General features: G+C 38.0%; 1 protein-coding gene and 1 pseudogene across 1 annotated transcript; one reads left to right on the forward strand and one right to left on the reverse strand.

The window, feature by feature from the left end:
* The first annotated feature begins 12941 nt into the window (after positions 1–12941).
* On the forward strand, positions 12942–13635 carry LOC130742514 (SKP1-like protein 1A). The gene has a single exon (XM_057594611.1). The coding sequence runs from the start codon at positions 13036–13038 to the stop codon at positions 13381–13383; it is 348 nt and encodes a 115-aa protein (XP_057450594.1). The 5' UTR covers positions 12942–13035; the 3' UTR covers positions 13384–13635.
* Positions 13636–14112: 477 nt separating this feature from the next.
* Positions 14113–21888, reverse strand: LOC130744666 (cytochrome c oxidase subunit 3-like; annotated as a pseudogene).
* Positions 21889–21938: the final 50 nt, after the last annotated feature.

Below are 21938 nucleotides of genomic sequence, written 5' to 3' on the forward strand. Positions count from 1 at the left end.
GGTGTCCCTGCAACATGGCTGCTATTTGAAACTCTTATGCTCTCATTTAGTATGCTACCTATAAGTGAGTCATTTAGTTTGTTTCAATTTATACAGTCAAGCTTATCAGTGGATGCTTTGATATTTGTAACACCCCGATTTCGGTGGCGTCACTTTAGTAACCAAAAGTAAACTTAATGCGGAAAAACGTGAATATATTTTTTTTTTTTATTATAACTAAGACAAGACTGAAATAAATAAAACGCAAATGCGAGAGATAGCAGAACTAATACACAATATATATTACAGCCCCCGCTGTAAGTAGCTAGCCTCGTCACGAGTAAACCTCCAGTGACGGGTAATAGAAGAGTAGCGCCCGTAGGCAAAAGTACAAACCAAAAGAAAAGGTTAAGTGTCCGCAACACTATCCCTCAAAATGAGAATAAGCTGGTCCATCGGCCTGAAACAAGACTTCCTAAGTCCAACCAACTCTCTGTGATTCCCGTAACGAAACCACACAAAAAGCTATAGGTGGGAAACTACCCTGTCCCGAATGAAACAAATGATGTTCAGAGCTAAGACTCTACTCCTACACTAATCCCATCTCGAGGAGCTCACACTAACATTCAATCCTACATGCTAGCGTGATCGCCGTCCGAATCTGAATCCAGAACGACTAAGTCTAGGTACATCCTCCGTCCTCCGCTCGCTATCGCGATGCGCTCCTTTTTCCAGCATCTCAAATCTAGTTCCCCCCGAAGGGTGAACCATCGTGAATCAGTCCGCCATAGACATCTGACAAAGGGCGTTTGTCCGCCAAAGCACACACAGAAGACGCGAGGGTCAACTCCAAAGAATTATATAAATAATAAATCCAATAGATATAGATAAGAGAATAGTTAGGCTTATAGCTAGGGATAACATCCTAGGGTTGTATATTTCACAATGAATATAAACGCTGTAATAACAGATAGCATGTATCAAATAGGATTAACAATTATCAATCGCACTCAACAACTAAGTCAGTATGCATGTTGCATGAAATGCAAATGACGGTTAACCCAGTTAACCAAATGCATTCCGGAAACGGATGGACATCAACGGATCAATCCTAGCACCAGCAACGGTGGGACCATTTCTGCCCGCGTGCCTCTTACACCACACAAAGGTAGCCAGATCTGCTACTAAGAGTCGTCTACAAACGCTCTATCGCGGAAATCCGGGTCTTATGACCATTTTGGAATCCACCGAGGTCCGGTATCACGCCGTGTATTAACCTCCTATGTATGCATGAGTGCAATATGATTAGCCAAACAACGTCTCCGACCTCACTCGACACGTCGCCACGTGTTCTAGCTAACTTAATGTCTCTATAAAGAATACCCTAAGGTAAAAGTCGATTCTGCGACAAAATACAATAATCATAAAATGAGTGCAACCACTCACGATAACTCTTCGAGTCATCAATGCTCTCACGAAGTCTCACGCTTCAGTGAAGTTCCATGCTATTCACGAGGTCTCACGCCTCAGTGAAGATCCATGCTTTCCACAAGGTCTCACGCCTCAGTGGAGTATCCCGCATTCACAAGGTCTCATGCCTCAGTGAAGCTTCATGCTGTTCACGAGGTCTCACGCCTCAGTGAAGATCCATGCTTTCCACAAGGTCTCACGCCTCAGTGGAGTATCACGCATTCACAAGGTCTCACGCCTCAGTGAAGCTTCTCGGCACATCCCTTGGATGGCTAAACAAACTGCTCCCAGAGCGAATGAGTATCAACATACTCAGAACTCACAATCTTTCTCAACCCTTGGATCCGACGACACTTCTCGCTTTCCACAACTAAGATTCAATCCTCAACTTGCACTCGAGATTATTATCATTATTTAAAGGTTTAGAGGTTGTTTAATGTCTTATGAATTTTCCTTATAAAATAATATCCTTTTAGTCTTATCGCAAATCTTATGAGTCTTCAACATCCACCAAAATCCCAATTAACTCCCCGAGAATGTCTCGATCCATAAAACAATAATAGGGTATGAACCTCGGTCCGTCCCATCAAACTTCCCCCAAAATCTCAAAATAAAATCGGCATGACATGCCCGTTATCCTCACTCTGAAGCATAACAGATATAGGTGTAATAACATAGTTAAGTTAGCACAGTCCAACAATCATAGCACATATATTAACACATCCTAGATTAACCATGTAGCACTTAGCATATAGAGCAGATATCACACATCCTAAATTAACCATTTAGCACATAGCATATGATTCAAACTCAAAAGAACAGTCAGTAGATGAATAATCTACATTGTCAGCCGAAGCCTCAGAAAACATTTTTCCAGTCAAACACAAACAAGTGCATAAACAGTAAATCAAGTCGAATTCGTCGACACCTAAAGCATTAACTAATAGTTCAGTGAGTAGCCCTCACCTTAGCCAATTTCCAGGGTTCTCTTCAAACGCTCCTTCACAATCAGCTCCTCAATCTTTCCTTCACAATCTCCCCCCTCGAATCCACAAAGTTCCTTGTTCTTCGGGAAATTCCTCAACGAACCTTTAGAGTAAAACCACAGAATTCTATCAAAATCTATCGAAAACTAAGCTATCAATACTCACTAAGGTTACACGAAGTAGTATGTACTCCGAGGTATGATAATCTAGCGCGAAAGGACAAGTTTTCGAAAAAGGAAATTTTCCTCCTCCCCCCCCCTTATAGGGCTCGGCCACTTTTGGTAATTGTGGGGTTCGATTTTTCTTCGATCAAACTTGGTTCCTATGCTATCATTAGCCGTAACTAAGGGTATTCTAAACTCGGAAAAATTATCGGATCGAAAACTGTCGCAGGGGTATTTTGGTCAATATTTTAGCTCAGAAATTCAAAACTGAAATTTCGAAAAGCAAATTGGATAGGGACGTCACCAACGACGTTTATGACAACTAATCCTACTAGCACTAAGCTAAGGCGATAGTTTTCAGTCCAAAGGTTGAGACTTTGCTTAAAAATGAGTATTTTAAGCAGAAATTGATTCCGGCGGAGTTCCGGCGACATAACGGAAAAACTAATCCGACAGAAGTGCTCTTGGGCACGTAAGGAAGATGTTTAGAATAAAAAATGAAGTATTCAGGATAGTTTTGCAAAAACCTCAAAACTAAGAGTACATAAGGACATAGAGAAAAGCTATGGAAAAGACGATCAGAGGTAAGGATTAGCGACTATACCTCGACACCTTGAAGTAGCAACTGTCGGATCAACGATCAAGCAAGAAATCAAGAAAATCTTCTTCTCCTCCTCTCCTCTTGGCCGCGGCTTGTGTGTGTGTGTTTGTGAGGTTTTGTCTCAAGCTTCAACATATATATATAGGGAATGAAATGGAAGATATTTAGCAAGGATCGGATAAGTATGAATAGATATTTATCAAGATTGGATAAGTATGAATAGATATTTATCAAGATTGGATAAGTATGAACAGATATTTTGAGAAGATATTTTGTAAACCGGTACAGATTTGTTTAGATATCGGAGGATTTTGCTCATAGAGTTAAGATAAAAATATGAGAGCGATTTCCGATTCTTCCTACTGATTCCAACGTATTTTAGACACGATATTCTCCCCGCTGAATCTTCTAATTCTTCAAAGAAATATCGGTATGATTTTTGGTTTTCGAGGCTTGTTTTTAATGCTATATATAGAGGTTGGCAAAACGCGGGAAAACGAAAGTTTCGCGATTCCGATTTTTCCGGCTTCATTCTCCATGAATTCTAAGATAGGTTTTGGCGACATAATACCAAAACTCAACAGAGGTCTCCTTGTATTTTAAGTGACTAATGCAAAGTCGGTGTAAAAACTATTTTACCCGATAAGTTACTTTTTGCATCGTATGTCGGAATAGAAAACTTCCTTCTGAAGAAAGATTGAAAACATCAAGAGAAATGGGTGTACGCGTGTGGAATCTTCATTTGAAGCTCCGAATAGAAAAAATCTTCATCGTCGGTTGATTCTAGGGTTTTGAAATACCAGGGTTTCAGTTTCGGCAAACTTCCGATGATTGGAATCGGACGTTCGTAGATTCTAGAGTTTCGCCCCGAAACGATTGTGATATATGGAAAAAGAGAAGTTCTAACATTTCTCTGAAGATTTTTTTGGAAGAAATTCCTATAGTGTTCCAAGGGTGGAACATAGTTTGATTTCCTAAGGTTCTTGTCCTGGGTTTTAAAGCGAATATTAGTCATGCTATAACTTAAATCGACTTCGATACAATCCTTTGACTTTTCCTGAACTTTCTTCTTCATAAATTTATTTCATTTGGTAAACTCTAGTTCAGGTTTCCCTTCACGATACATCAACCCTAATCGTGAATAGAATTCTATTTACTTTGCATAAGTTTAAAAACTTGGGCCTTACAATATTGTCTTTCTATTTGATCTTTATATTCTTAATACCTTATCTGGATTATCCTATTCCAAAAATTTATGTTAAATTGCCATCTGTGTTTTTACTAGAATACTTACTTGATTCAAACAATGCTTTTTCTAGAGTTTTTGGGATAGGTTAGACAGTTTTTACAGCTCAGGGGACTTTTTCTAGGGTTGTTAATAATCCCACTTAGCATCAATAACAATTATTGTTATAAGTGGGATTATTATTAAGGTCATATAATTTGTTTGAAGGGTTTGGGTAATAACATCTCATGTTTTCTATTCCATGTTTCAAGCTAAAAAGGTGTGATATTATCTATAAGTTCTGGTTCCATCAGCACCTAAATCTTTCAAAAGTCCCTAAAGTTTTGTCACTCTATGATATCGATTGAGGTGCAAGCTAGCGTTGCATGTTATTTTATTTATAAGCAATAAATACTTATTAACACTAATAAGTATTTATTGACTTGATATCTGCTACCTTTTTCTGGTATGCACAATTGCACATGCTTAATGATTACTAATATTGGGTCAAATAGGTGAGATGTATAAGGATAGATGCTAGCATTGTTGCCAGGGAAAAGCGTGATGATATTGCTGTTTGTTCAGCAGGCTTGAGGACCATGGTGCAGCCATCAACCAAGGGAGGGCTGACCTTAGAAAAGAACATGATGGTTGGGAAATTCCAAGGGATAATGTGCCCAACTACACCAATTAGTTCCTTCAGCTGCTAATTCTTCTATGTTTACTGTTAAGTTAGCTCTTTCCATTTTTATAATAAAGCTACTAACTCCATTCTTCTCTTCCTCTGATTTAAAAATTAGATACCCAATACCTCACCAACTCTAATACAATATTGTGATCATATCTATTAGTCTACATATGAAGCTTTTCAACTAAAAAAGATTCTACAACCCATTTATTCTCCAAAAAAATGTTTATTGGAGAGATTCAGACCAATTTGACATGCAAGAGAACTCACACGTGCACACGAAACAGACTGATTTTTTCCCCTCTTGCCCATGATTACTTTTTCTACAATCCTCTTGCCAGTGTTTTAGAAATGGAAAAGTCTAAACCACATGCTGGACTATTACTCTTCTCACTGACTTGGTGTGCAACTTCTGTCGTTGTATACATGATATGTGTATTTTTTATGCAGATGAGGCCAGTGTTTCATCAAGTGATGACTCTAGCACATATGGAGGAGTTCTACAGCATGCAAGCTGCATATGAAGAGTGGTTTAAACAAAGCTAAGCAGTCTTATGAAATGCCCCCTTTTCTGCTCTCTTCAATGTTAGAAGTTTTATAGTTAATGGCCTTTTATTGGTCTTATCATGGGAAACCAAAATGTCTTCTATTGGAAATTTTTGCATTGTCATTTGTCACATCTTAGAAGCACATCTACAATAAGCATGTTTACTTTGATTGATATTTTTGCTTAGTCCTCCAAGTCTGTTACCAAATTTAGAGTAGAAGGGATAGGATCCGCGTACGGGAGGTTGTATTCTGGGACAACGCAAAGTTCTGCCATCCCAGCTTATTGATACTGCCAAGGATGCATTATTGGAGCTGTTTTATACGGTATGTTCAGCCTCTTCATATTATATCTATGCATGAGAGCTTTAATTTTATGATTTCCCATTTGAAACATGTCGGTGTCAAAAGTGTGTTCTGATGAGAATAGCCTCATGTGGCAGAATTAATTATAAAATTTACATAACCTTTATTTTATTTGCAGCGATCTATGCCACAACCTACCACCAGGGAAAATGTTGTCATTTGCTTCTTATGTGGTAAGCAGCACAAGATGCAAGTAACTTACCAAAATAAAAACAAGATGGCATAATTTGGATATATATTCGATATTTGACATACAGAAGGTAGTCAAAAAATTCACACCTTTAATGTAAACCATCGTGATTTTGTTTTCTATGATAATTAATTCAAAGTTGTTTCCTCTTTCATTCTAATTACAGGTAGCTTCCAAATGTAAAGATCTTGGTACTAAGGCCGGCCTTCCATACGCTCTAATCAATACTTGGCATTCTTTACCAAGTAGAGCTCCAATCCGGTCATCAAAATCTTCAGCAATTAGTATGAGAGGAAGATTGTCAACATATAGAGAAAAATCTGAAGGAATCATTTGTAATAGAGTGATGAGAGGAAGATTGTTAATAGCAATTAGTATGAGAGGAAGATTGTTAACAGACACTATATACTAATTGCTGACAACATGTTGACAATAATGTTGAAATCTTCAGCAATTAGTATGAGAGGAAGATTGTTAACAGAAAGACATTTCACTTGTCCATTTTCAGCAAATCCATTTTTGTTTTGTAATAAAGAAAAATGCATCTAACCACCCTATACTTTTATTTTCCTACCTACTACATATTATCTACTATATAATAATTATTTACTCCCTCCACTTCTATTTATAAATCACTTTTTATAGTTTTGTTATCTCTAAATATAAGTAACTTTACAATATCAATGAAGTCGTCAATATTTTTTGACCCAAAACTACCATCATATTTAATATGAAAGGAGCCTGAATTTGAAAAGTTTTTAAATTTAAGAGAGAAATTCATGGGTAATCTAGAAAAGTTGATAAATTTTTTTATAAATTTACTACTGCTAACTACAAGATTAATTCCATTGACTTGGTCGCTGTTCGCCGGTTGCTGTTTTTCTTTTTTTCTTTCCGTTTCTGGTTCTCTTGGGTCTAGGCACTATGACTTGTGGGTTCTTGATTGTTTGGGTTTTTGGTTGTTCAATTGGTTAGGCCTCTGTTCTGTAGGTGTCGTGCGGCGATTCGATCGTTGTTTTTCAATTTGAACAGGATGCTTTCTAGTGGGATAGACGTTTGGTAATCTTGTGGGTGGTTGTTCAAGTGTTTTGGAGGAGCTTTTTGTCATAGTGCTCGAGTTTTTGTCAGCTTTTGTTGACTACGTTACTGTACCCATGTTTAGAGGGGATATTTCTCAACACTCTACTATTATATATATATTTCTCTTTCGAAAAAAAGTAGTTATTTATTTTTATTTTAATTATTTTTTTATATATTAATTGCAAACCTTCTATTACATATAACAACAAAATTAAATATAAGCAGTCAAAATATTAATTATCGACCGTAGTTAGTGAAGATGAGTCTGATGATGAAGTCGAAGATGTGCGTTCTAAGCAGTTAATTTGGAATGTTGGTTTCACTGCTGATCTCATTAATGCCAGTGAACCTTTGTTTTGTTTTGTTTTGTGTTTTTTATCTATGACATGGTTTAATTTTTTGTATTCATTAGTTTCTCTACTTACAATGTGAAATTCAAATGAGTAGATTATCCCCAATCGTGTTCAGCAAGAATATTTCGGACACTTGCCTCACATTCTAACTAAACCATGTAGAAATTCTTTGGTACTCCATTGATGAAAGACATACCAATTCTGGCCTAAAGGGTGATGTTTGTTGCTGGTGGTTTGACTTCTATAGAGCTACATTTAGGAGGCTTAGAAATACTATTGCAGGACACATGATGCAGTTATTGAGAATGACTCATGCAAATAGATACAGAGTTCATGTATACACCCTGTAATCTATCTTGAAGAAGTTGTAACTTTGTTGCATCTCTTTTAATTATGTTACTTACATCTTTCCCTGAATTGTGGTACTATGTGCGTTTACATGTATGTTTGAATGTATTTAATGGTAAAACTATCCAAGGTTGACTATGCATGTGAAACTTGAATTTGTTGTGACTTTGCATGTTGTTTAATGTGGAGAACAATTATATGATTGTTCCATGTTTGTTCTTTTCAGATCAGAATTAAATGAGTTTATTTTGTGACTACTTTTTTTTATAATTGTTGTAACCCATTGATAAATGGATGTGATATTTCTATTATATACTTTTTTTTGAAATTATTATATACTTAGTTATTATTGAAGTATGATAATATAGTTGAACGTAACGCCAATATGTCGTTGATTGATAAAAAAAAATATCAAATTATTTGTGTAATTATAAATAGTTTAGTTATGTTTCTATTTCATTAAAATATCTATTGACTTATAATTTTATCATTTGTACATTTCCAAAAAATACTATAACAGTGTTATTGTATTATTATTATATTGAAAAACTGAAAAAATGCAAAATACAGCTTTGTTATACACAGTTAATAATCAGTTTATCGTCACCTATGGATCGACAAACTTTTTTTTTGAACTCATGTATCGACAAACTTAATAACAAGTTTTGTTGATTTTATATATTTAAAAAGATTACAAATTATTAGTATGTCAATTTATCACCTTAATAAATTATAAAATTAAATATGTTAAATCGTAGAATCGCTCGTCCGTGCATCGCACGGAAACGGGCTACTATCCTAGTTATTTTTAACACTATGTTGCTCCCCTAAAGTCGTATCATCCTCATGAGGTGTTTTAAGATCTCACGTCTAGCCAATAACTTGTTTTTCCTTTTGCTCTCGCATTCGATAAACAATCGACATCACAATTTCACATGGCAAGCATATAACACTCAGCAACATGCCATATCATCTTTTTTTGAAACAGACAAAACTTTATTGATGAATATCAAATCTGTTACAACAAGGGCAACGAACAGTTACAAAGAAGCCTAGAGAGGAATAGAACGTGTATAACCCTGCTTTGCTATAGAGTCAGCAAAAGCATTTGCCTCTCTAAAAATATGATAATATGAGTACAATTCACTTCTCTCCGCAGAAAATCAATGAGGTTTAGATCACTTGCAAGCTTCCACGGCCTTGGAGAAAAATTGCTAGCCCCCAGCCTACAACAATTGAAGAATCACTATCGATAATGATATTTTTAAAATTCAATTATCATAAACTTCATGGAGTCACATGAATACATCGATCAATTTATAATCACACACTTCAAGAATCACTTGCCATGCAATTAAAGTGCCACTTGCAATATCTCATCAACAACATAACTTCATCAAACATACAATATATATAACACGTAAATGTATCACCCAAAACTCGAAGTTCCCTTTGGCATTTTCCTTCCTAAGAATTCTTTCTAACTCTAACCCGGTATCACACTTTATACCTTCACATACCCACATTTTAACTTATTTGTTTCCTCCGCTAAAGCACTACTCTTAGGTTGAGGTTTAGAATCGCTCTAAGGTCTATAACCACTTTCGCAAACTAGTAAACTCAAGCAAAACTCTTAACTTAAAACTTAACTTAAAAGAACACTTTTTTAAAGCTAATTACTCGTCTCTTTTCTAAAAGCAAGGTACAAATAATTCAACAGTGTCCTATCATTCTCCTTTGGCATATTCATTAAGGTATCTTCCACACACATTCAAAGAAATTTTCCTAATTCAAGTAGGCACACACTGATCAACCATTCAATAGTTTCTCTCTTAAAAAATTTGCACCAATTACTCCATTTTCACGGATTTGGATCCTCTAAAGTGTAAAAAAACTTGAAAGTGTCAAGTTTCATCATCTCACCATTGATTTTATTTTATTTTATTTCTTTATTTATTATCTACACAAAAGCTAATGGTGAGATGGTAAAACTTGACACTCTCAAGTTTTTTTACACTTGAAATGATCCAGCACCCATTTTCACATATTATAACACAACTCACAAAATTTTCCATCCATTCTCATTGTCTTTGTTCTCAGCCACAATAACAAAAACGTAGTTCAAATTTTCTTTCAAACCTTCTAACAACATTACTACTTGCACATACACTTAAACATCATTGTAAGATAAGTTTTAACATTAAATTTTTCTCTCTTTCTTATGCATACTTTCTTCAAAACCAACTATCACATAAGCTTTAAATAAGTAAATCTATGTTGAAAAACACTCCAAAGTTCAAAAATAAACATTTGATTATCATGAAATTTCAAAAGGCTCAAAATTTAAGAAACATATTTAGAGGTTTATCATACTTATCAACCCAACAACGCCATTAACAAAGCAACTTAAGTATAAAATCCATCTTCAAAATTTTTTCTAAGAGTTAAGACTCATCCTTTTCAAAAACTACTTTTACATATCTATATATCCATTCCGTGGAAACAACATTTACAATGGCACTTTTATAAATTCTATACTCAAATTATTCAGAGATGTTAGAACTCAAGATTTTTTAAAATAAAAACCGTGAACATACTCATCAAGACATAGACTTCAACATTCATGAATAGACTTTAGGCAAAACTCATCTCAAAAACTTTTAAAGCTCAAAACTTAAGTTTTTTTCAAAAATAAATTCCATGGTTCACAAGATCATTACCATGGCATCAACATTAAAAAAAAAATTCTAACATCCAAAACAAAAACTTTTTTTCAACAAATTACATGAGCTTGAAGCTCTTGTTCATAGCTTCATCTTTAATGAAGACTAAGCAGGGTTTTAAGCAAGTGCAAAGACTCAACCTTTTTTCTAAAAGAAGACCAAAACAAGAAAGCTCATGAGATTCTATACCTCTTAATGAAGAATAGAAGAGAAAAAGATGAAGTGAATGAGGTGTTTCTGGTTGACCTTGGGCGATTTTTGTGTAGGAGATAAATATCGTGAAGAATTGTACACTTTTTTTCTCACTTTCTCTTTCTAGATTCTCTTCAACACTTATTACTCGTTTGGTACGCCGTATTAGGCATGATAGCAGTGTTTTAAAACTCGGCTCGGTCATCGACTCGGTCGAGGTACTGAGTCAATGAGTCACTGGTCGGAGCAGTGAGTCAATGGGCGGACTGCTTAACTCGGTGTATATTTAAAAATTTTAATATTAATAATACAGCTCATACAACTTCACATTTTTCATATTTTTCAGTGATGTAATTATATTTATAATCAATAATGTGCGTTTATTGTCAAATAACTGCATGTGGCATAGTGGGAAAGTAATATTTTTATATCCTTCATGTCCTGTGTTCGATTCCACCTGTTAGCATTTTCAAATTTTTTTCCCTTTTGTGCTGCAGTAGTTGACCCAGCTGGTTCAACCGCCCGAGTTTGGCCGGTCCAACCCGAGTTTGACCGGTTTATTCCAAGTTTGACTGGTTTGATGACACAACCGATCTGAACCTGCGACCGGACCGGCCTTAGGACCGAGTTCCGATCGAACCGGTCGGACCGTCCGGTCCGGTCCGAGTTTTAAAACTATGCATGATAGTATAAGTTTATACAATACATTATGGACATTCCATTGTTTGTTGTTAACATTATATTGTATAAGCTTATACATCGTTCTCCTCTTCTACATTAAAATGATAAATTATTTAATACATCCTATATATGATAGATACAACATGATGAGTGTGTGACATATAAGCTAGGTGAAAATATTTAATCCCCCTCCCCACCACCACCCTCCACCTCCACACCCACCGCCCTCCACCACTACAACCACTATCGTTTCTACCATCACCATCGCTATCACCACGACCACTTCCGCCATCACCACAACCACCACCACCACCACCACAGCTCATCGCTACCACCATCATCACCATCACCTTTCAACACCACCACCACCACCATCGCTCCCACCACTTGAACCACCAACGCCATTGCCGCCACCACCACCCTACAACACTACCACCACCACAATACTCTCCACCAACACCATCCACTACCACTACCACCACCGCCTCCACCACCCTCCACTACCATCGTCATCGCCACCAGCACTACCGCTACCGCCACAACCATCTCCCTCCATTGCCGCGACCAACGCGACTTCCACTGCCACCACCATCACCTTCCAACACCACCACTATCGTCGCACCACCCTAACTACCACCGATATTGTTGCCACCACCGCCCTACAACATTTCCACCACCATAATACTCTCTACCAACACAATCCACCACCACAAATGTTGCCTCCACCACCCTCCACCACCATCGCCACCACCGCTATCTATTTCCACTACCCACCACCCAACACTACAGTCACACCCACCTCCCTCCACCGCCGCCACCACTCAGCATCACCACTACCACATTTCCAGCCACCACCACCCTCCATCACCACCACTGCCATAGTGGCAGCCACCCCGACCGCCACCACCATCTTTATCACCCGCTAACATCATCCTAATTTTTATAATATCTATCATTATTCAATAATTCACGAAACATAGGTTTATATTAATTTAAATGAAGTAATAATTTATATAGTGTATGATCAAACGTCATTGTTATTAAATTTTTATCAGGTCTTATACTATCAAACCTTATACTATACAACATACCAAACAATTCCTTAGGAAAAAAATTAAATGAAGGGTTTGATATGGAGAGATAGAGAGAGGTGCAACCTTTTAAGGTAAAAGAGAGTGAATTTTTTTCACTTTACATTGCTTAGGTCATGTGTGTAAGACATGTCATTATCTCAGATTAAAAGATTTTGTAATCTAGTGTTTGACCTTATCTGTTTGAGTTGGAATATATAGGATCCTAGTCATTATCCTCATCCCTAGTCCCACGAGCTACTCTATAAAGAAGCGTTTTACTCCAAAGTAAAGCACCTCTCTCACTAGTATTCTCCTCGTTCTTCTCTCTTTCTCTAATTTTTTTTCTCTGCCATTTCTCTCTCCAACAACAATGGCATCACCATCCTTATCAAAGACCATTACTTTGAAGGCCGCTGATGGTGAACTCTTTAGGGTGGAGACATCGATCGCAAAGGAGATGAAAGCTGTGGAGATCTTCATTGATGATGATGATAAGGCCTTCATCATTCCCCTCCCCGAGGTATCCAGCCAAGATCTCGTCAAGATCATCGAGTACTGCAAGCAGCGTCGCACCGCCGCCAACGCCAAAGATTTTGATGCAGAGTTCGCGAAGGCGCTCAACAACAAAGAGTTGTTGTCGCTGATTGCTGCAGCAAACTACTTGAACATGGCAGATCTGCTTGATCTCTTGAGCCAGTGCATTGTGGATCGGGTATAGAACACCATCTTCACTAAGGAGGAAGAGGCCAGTCTCCGTGAGGAGATGCCCTGGGCCTTTGAGCGTGGTGTCGACACCATAGTGAATGAGAATTGAATGTCGCAGCTACAGAACTAGGGTTTCGGGGAAGTTAATTATCTTATCAATCTGAAATTTGTATGCAATAGATGTTGAATTTGATTCAAGTTATGAGAATTTAGTGTTCAGATTTTTAATTTTATTAATAAAAGTGGTTTGCTTTTTGAAATTAAATCCATCTTAGTGTGTCAAGCATGATAGGGATTTCATGATTCATAGTCTATTGACCACTCTTGGATGTGGACACCAGAGAGAAAAAAAGATAAGAGATGTGATAAATGAAATATATGATGCAATGTGATAAGAAGTAACAAATAAAGAGAGAAAATTATTGATATGTATGTTGTTGAGTGATCTATGAATCAGGACTCATTCTGCTTCAGAGTTCAGTCCATACGTATCATGTAAATTTATTTAATTCAAATTTAAAATCAAATTTTACTTTTACCAAATGTATTAATGGAGTTTTTATTATAATTATTATTATCATTAATTTATCATTGACATTATTATATTAACTTTAATTGTAATATTATTAAATTGTATATTTATTAACTTACTTAAAAATTGAATTGTGATAATTTATTAAAAACATTATCATGTTAATTTATTTAAATATATGGGTTCTTTTTTAAATAAAGAATTGTGTTATTATCCACTAAAAAACCTTGAGGAAAGAACCCCAAGGTTGGAAGATGAGCGAGTAAAACCACCAGCAACAAGGTAAAGCACGCACCGCTTGAAAGAAAAACCCAAAAAATAGGGAACAACCCCGCAAGGAACCAAAAAACAACCCCACAGGCTATCAGCATAGCTATACAAACAAAAAAGTTAAAAACACGAAACACCAAAGGGGCACAAAACCAGCCTAAGAGAACATATCATGGCATGAAATGTTCCTTAAGAACCTTTTCAAGACCTTGTAATGCATCCATGTCGCTCCCTTCATACACCAAACCCACAACCTTGCCGAGAAGTCACGCCTTCTTCGCTCGCGTGAAGAAACGCCCCTGCTAGTAGTGCCCAAATCTGGCAAAGACGTAGATGCCAAAGAATTGATCAAGGCAGAGCCCTCATCCAATAACAAAGGAACCTCTAAAACTGTGTCTCTTGACTTATTTTTCCTAGGCCTCCCACGAGATCGAGAGGTAGAATCACTAAGGCTGCAACCTGTAACCTTCTTAGGATGACCCCGTCGTTTAGGAGCGCTAGAGGCCCCACCCTTATCAGCACCAGGTTCCACTTCTGGCAAATCGTGAATATCGACCTCCGACTGACATCCACCAGCATCAAGGGGAGGATCCAAACTGAAGGTATGAAAAACGGTAGAAAGGGGGGTTTGAATAACGTTTTCAGAATAAAACTTTTACCTTAAAGATTTTATCAAATCTTTCAAGAACAAAGTGCTTAAGATAAGAGATAGAAAAGCACGCAAGGATTTTATCCTGGTTCACTTGATAAATCCCTCAAGCTAATCCAGTCCACCCGTTAAGGTGATTTCTTCCTTCTTAGAATGAAGGCAATCCACTAATCAGGTAAATGTTACAACTGCACTTGAAACCTACAAGTGACTAACAATTACATTGACTTAGCTCACACTAAGATTCACTCTCTTAGTCTTCTCTAGGATCCGATCAAACTTGATCTCCTAAAGGTAACTAAACAACTGTTTAAGAAAGAATGTTTACAAAGAATTTGCTTCTGAAAAGCTAAGAGTAAACACAATGAATTCAGATGAAAGAATGCTTAGAAGGTTTTTGAATATAGCTTGTGCGTATGAGATTCTTCCAACATATCTTTCAATCTTCAGCCTCTATTTATACTCCAAGGATTAGGGTTTGAACGCTGCATGGAAATGCTACCGTTGGAGGGCAGTTCTGGAAATTCCAGCTTCTGCTGTGGCTGAGAATGTTATGTAGGTCGTCAGGATAGTACATTTGCTTTTGTACTTAGATAGTGACATGACCTTTAAACCTAGTAGACTTCTGATCAGGGGAAAGCTTCATGTTGGAACTTGTGAAGCTCGTTGATCAGAGTCAGAGGGAAGCACAGATCCTCTGACCGTTGTATCTTCTGATTCTGAACTCAGAGGGAAGTACATGGTCTTCAGAGTCATCTTGCTTCTGGACATCAGAGTTTCCACTTTTCAGCTTCTGGATCTTCAGAGTCTTCTACACCATCAGAACATCTGAACCTTCAGAGTGTCTGGGTTGTCAGAGCGTCTGGATCTTCAGAACTTCAAGTGACTGAGTCCATATCAGAGCTTGTAAAACTTCAGATCTTCTGAAGCTTTTCTACAGTTCAGAGTGAACATAGATGTTGCGAAAGCGTTGCTTGGGTCACTCTTTAAGCACAGTGCTTCTGATTTGTGTGAGATAAAATAGAGGTCAGAGCCTGTAAATAGCACACTCAGAAAAACACGTTAGAGTACCATAATTGTTCATACTAAAATGTTAACTTGTAATCATCAAAACATAGAGTTGTACTACTCGATCAAAACTTGATCTTACACAAACGACACTCGTTTAACCCCTCAAAAGAACGAATAAAACCACCAACCAAAACAGAACCAACAAACACCTTAAATTGGTCCTCCATAACTAAGGCCTCCAGTGTCCAAGCACTTCTCAAGACTCCTGAATTGAAATCGACCTAGGCTAAACGCAGCTGCTCAAGGCACACAACATTGCTGCCCCAGGGAAGAAACAAGAACATTCTTACCTAAGTTTTCAATCATCCATCTGAATTCTTCACCATCACCAGCAAAAACCGAAGCGTCCTCCAGCCTTTGTTCCTTGACCACGACCTCAAGGAAAAGACAGTCATCTAAGACTCTGTTGTCCTCTTCACAAGCACTCCAACCCCCAAATTAAGTGGATTCTTTTAAATTTGGATAAATAATTTTTCACACAACCCTAAATTCATTTTGTAAGTAAATTAAAATCATTTTATAAGATATGGTTTATGTTAATAAAGAAGAAAAGAAAATATAAACAAGGAAGAAAAATATAAAATATATATAATTATTGTCAAATCTTCAAATTAAAATTTCAAAATTCACAAACGGCAACAACTACTGAAATAAAATTAGTTTTAAAGAAAAAACAACTACTGAAATAAAATTAAATAATTATCAAATTATATTCCATTATTGGTTAGACAATTATTGCGTGTTAGTATTTTGGTTAATCGTCAAATATTTTAGCCACGGACACAAATCAATCAAGTCTGCCACAATTATAATTGCCAATAAAGACAAACAATTGGTCGAATCTATCAGAAAATTTTCTCATGATGTTTCACTCTAGATGATTATCAACTGCATTATTAACCATATCATGACTGCTTCTATAATCACAGTCCAACATTTCATATGCATCTATTTTGGATCAAACCCCTACATAGACTGGTAGAATTAATATTAAAGCACTTATTATTAAAGTGCATGATAGGAGAAATGAGATAGAAAAAGCTAGTGTGCCTATTTTACAGGGTCCAAGCAACAATATTTAATCAGCTTGATCTTAACACTAAACCAGAAGAAAGAAGCATGGGTAGTTTGGTTGGCTCTTGACAATTTTTTTATAGCTACAAGAGGAAGATTTCTAAACAAACAAACTAAGGAAGAATATCAAAGCATAAAAACCTTAGAACCACATAAATAAATGCAATATTTAGAGGGGGTATTTTAGATTTGAGAAGGTTGTAGACTTCGTTCAATTTAAGTCCATGATTTGGCTTCAATCCAAACTAAATAACCTTAGCTTTTCCATTTATGATTGCAGATGCAATCATTATTGTGTCTGTCAACTCTATAATTTGTTCATTTTGATAAGCAATTTGGCTTGGTACCCTTGTACCTGGTTAATAAAAACATTTACGATAAAAAAAGTATTAGGACAATTAGTAGGTTAATTGTTGTCAGCTCTCGGTCAGTTAGGCTTTAGTAGAATGATGGTTGTACAATCAGTTAATACATCCTTATAAGAGCAAGGGAAGTTAGAAGCAAAGGGCATTCAGTAAAGTGAAATAATGTTGGGAGAGTGCTAGCTTGTCTCGGGGAGAACATAAATTAACTTACAACACTAATTGAGAAAGCAATATATGGTTTGATGAAGGTAAAATAGTTCAGCTTACCCACCAATCTTATATACTTTTGTAGGTCCCAATATGGAATTCGCTCTATTGTAAGTTTCAGTCTTGGCTCCAAAGGTGTCTCATGACATGGTTTGGACCTCATAACACGAGTCTCGGCTAGCAAGTCCATAACATGCTTTCTTTGGTGATCTAAATATCTCATTCTTCGAGTACATAACTTTAATAATCAAGTAGCATTTGGTAGACAGGTGGGAAAGGAACGAAACATGACATATAGGTTATGCTATGTGTTTGTCATGTTTTTAGAATGGAATGGAACTTGACAAAAAGCTCATGGAAAGGGACACTTTGATTATGTGTAAAAGGGTGGAACATAAGATAACGGAATGACACGCCCTCTTAAAAGAAAGTCTCGCATTATGAAGAAGGTGAAACCTTCATTAATTCATAAAATATGTGATGAATGTGGTGCCAGTCTTTTCTGTTACAGTAAGAGCTGTTCAGTAAATAGAAGCTCTGGTCCTATCCGCAGCTGGTGGTGAAGTCAGTGAATCAGCCCCATAGCTTTCTTCCTTCAAAGAATAAGTTTTGTCATTACGAACTAAGACCGAAGGCAGGTGCAGTTAATAGAGCAATGCGCGGGTTAGGCTTTTTCAAGGATTGCGAGCTCCAAGCATAGCTTCTCGCAGGGATAGAATATGAGAATAGGGCCTTTGTTGCCACGCCAGCATATGCTAGGCAGGATTAGATTGAGCAGTATAAAGGTGACTTTCTTGGCACCGGGGATTGCCATTTACATTTGACTCCTTTTGGTAAGGCAAGGCAACCCTTTCTTAAATTAGGACCGCTTCTCCGATGAGATGATAGATGCCTTTGGCCGATTCCCTTGTCATCTCGCCTCCCCGCTCAAACTCAAAGAAAGTCTGTATTAAAATAGAGGGAGAGGGAGCTCTAGAGCTCTTCCCTTTGGGACACGTGAACTCCATTCTTGGCAACTGCCCTTTGCTGTAGCAAAAGTACCTTAAAGATAAGAAAGAGGGTCGGGCCAAGATCGCCATTCCGAATGTTGAAGAATCGGACTATACTTAGTCATTGCCGTCAAAAATCCAGATGGAATATTTTTCTACCTCAGAAGCGAAAGTTATAAATGTGAAAGTCGGTTCCTAGAGAACAGAAAGGCGCACAGTAAATAGGCGCGTTGACTCGCATGGCGACGGTCGAGCGCTCTCTCCAAGACGAATAATTGGCCTCCCCTGAAGGACAAATGTCGGTTAGAGAGGCATAGGTTTTGATAGTCCAGGTAGGCTATATGAAAGAAGGGGATAAATTGCTCTTCATTTTATAAGGTAATATCTCTTCACGCGAAAGCCAACCAATTCTACGAGGACCTGCGCCTTATATAAATCAGTACTTCTCTCTCCGACTTCCAGCACCTACCCGGATCCTGCCAAAATGAGACTGAAGTTCGGTACGGGTTGAGGTAAGGCTAAGCCGACGCTACCACCTACCCCTCGCTTGAGGTATCTTGCGATAGGTAGTTTCCCTTCTTGGCCGAGAGCTTACATAAATGATGGGGTCCCCGGATGTTGCTACGAATAGTTATGTCATAGGATATATTTATTTTGTATTGTGATGAGTAAGTTAACTATAGAGATCGAGGTTCAGATCAAAACAGACTCTTTGACTAAGGCATGTCGCTTCGACCTAGTAAGCCAGTCCCTCTACCTCTTTCGCATGCTGGTATGTCTTCTCGTCTGCAAGACCCAGCTAAAGCAAATCTTCATGAAGTTTTCTGGGGACTCTATCTTTACTTGTAGTTCGTCACTTGTTGGCAAGGGCTTCGGTGTAAGCACCAGTTCGAACTCTTTCTAGAGGTAAGCTTTCTGCTCTCCTTATTTAGTGCCAACTCCGCGGTAGGGAGTCTTCTACAAGTCGCATTACCGGTCGATGACCTTCTTTTGGAAGTTGTCAAGATGCGGGGAACCCTTCCTTGCATTCTATTATAGTATTCGCTTCAATCGCTCCTGAATCGGCGGATCAAAGATCGGAATACCTTCTCGTCAGGTGGATTGGATGAGAGGGCGCTATTTGCTTGATTCTCCTGTTCGCTCTAGTTCACCTGGTTTACAACGGTCTGTTTGCTAGGTTTTAGACAAGGTCCTATGGCCTTCTTAGCAGCTCTTTCCTAATCAATCAGCTTTTGGCGGAAAGACTTTGAAGAATTCCACCAACTACTGATCTCATGAAAGGAAGTACTTTTAAACAAGACTTTCTTTCTATTGCACCACGCCGGAACATATGGACACTGCCTAAAGTGAAGGAATCAATCGGGGGTGTCCCGTTTTCCTGCTTCTGTGCTTGTTATTAAGAGATATCCCTCTTCGTTTCACTCGTTTAAGGAAGACTCATACAGCCTAAGAAAACAGGGTTTACGAATAGGGGGAAGGATGTGACTTTTTCTGCTTCATTTAGGGACCAGAAAGCTTTAATGGCGGGGGCAGAAACGGATGCTGGTACGAATAGAAGATGGCCCAGAATAGCCAAAGGGGTCCTATCAGTCTAATGTGTAATGTCCGGTATCAGGAGTCTTTTAGTAATCCACAGATTAGGAACCGAGTGGGGAAGTGAGCTCTAAACTCTAAAGGCCACCGGAAACCTATTCCTTTTAGTCTGATTTGCTAGCCTCAAAGATTGGAATTAGGCACCTACTGATGATAGGATTGATTCGAGAAAGTCAATGGTATCCAGGAGATGCTATCAGAAGAGATGCCAGTCGGGGCTAGTAGTTCCCCAGCTAGCAGACAACCGGAAATCCAAGCCCTTGCAACAACCAAAAAGCAGTAAGTCTTCCTTCCAACAAGCAAGGGGATTGGAATGCGTACGGAATGGAATAAGTTCCCGACAGCTTACGGGATATGGGGTTTTGAGTTGGATCTTCGAGCAAGCGCCGCTACTCCTTTTTTTATTGCTTAGTCTTAACATTCCATCTCCCTCTGTAACTGGACTAACCTCGCCTTGCCCTAACTCTGCTCTGGACAGCTTATTGCTATCTCTATTTACTTAAAAAGCGGATGGGACTTTACTTCTAGGGCTTGAAGCCTTCTCTTCTCGCTCATTCCCGACTAATGGCAACCTTCACTAGTCCGGTATTCCATTTTTTAACCAACTTCCATTTCAACCCTCATCAAATCCAGATACCAATCCAATGAGTTCGATCCATTAGGTTCTTCGATTTGTTCAGAAAAGAAATGAGAGACGAGAAAACATCTTTGATTACGATTAAAAAGATTAAAAGAACAATCTCAAATAGACCAAGATCCAATTTCGGGTAATTTATTGGTGAACATATTCTGCCTCTCTTCGATCCCCTCATTTATGTGCCAGAATAAAGATATATTTGGTAGGAAAGTGGAAGATACTTTTTTGTATATTAAAATCAAAGGGAGCGGGAAAGCTGCAGTAATTATTTTGAAAAGCCCGGTTCTCTTTGTCTTCGAGCTTACATTCCTCAATCCATTGTTTCGCTCCTTCAAATATACCTCCCCACCGATAGATAGAGACAAATGGGAATAACCGAACCACGTCTACAAAATGCCAGTACCATGCAGCTGCTTCAAAGCCAACGTGATGCTCCTTGGTCAGATGACCAAGATATTGGCGAATACCACATATGATCAAGAAAAGAGTACCTATAATCACATGAAAACCATGAAAGCCAGTTGCTAAGAAAAAGGTAGAACCATAAATACTATCCGAAATAGTGAAGGGGGCTTGATAATATTCCATTCCTTGAAAGCCAGTGAATACTAGAGCCAGTGAAACAGTTGCTACTAAAGCGTAAACTGCTCGTTTTTCCTTCCCCGCGAGTATAGCATGATGAGCCCAAGTTACGGCTGCTCCGGATGAAAGGAGAATAGGGGTATTAAGAAATGGGATTTCCCGAGGATCTAAAACCCCAATCCCTTTTAGGGGCCAAATACCCTCGATCTCTACCGTAGGTGCCAAAGAAGAATGAGAAGAAGCCCGAAAAAAAGCAAAAAGGAACATAACCTCCTATATGATGAATGGAATAGAACCATATCGAGGTCCTAATTGTACGACTTTGGTATGATGTCCTTCCAACGTGGATTCACGTAGAACATCGCGCCACCATACAAACATGGTATATAGGAGAAATATTAGGCCCAAACTGAGAAGTGTTGCACCCCCTTGAAATGAGTGCATGTACATCACACCTCCTACGGTGGTTGCCAAAGCTCTGAGTGAACCCGAAATAGGCCATGGACTTGGATCTACCAAATGATAAGAATGCCTCTGAGATTCAATCATAAACCACTTTGCCTCGGTTGTATGTAAACCCCCCTTCACCCCCACCCCCT

The sequence above is a fragment of the Lotus japonicus genome, chromosome 3 (assembly GCF_012489685.1).
Source record: "Lotus japonicus ecotype B-129 chromosome 3, LjGifu_v1.2".
NCBI lineage: Eukaryota > Viridiplantae > Streptophyta > Magnoliopsida > Fabales > Fabaceae > Lotus > Lotus japonicus.

Coding starts and splice junctions, on each gene's coding strand:
- LOC130742514 (XM_057594611.1), top strand. CDS start 13,036: ATGGCATCACCATCCTTATCAAAGACCATTACTTTGAAGGCCGCTGAT.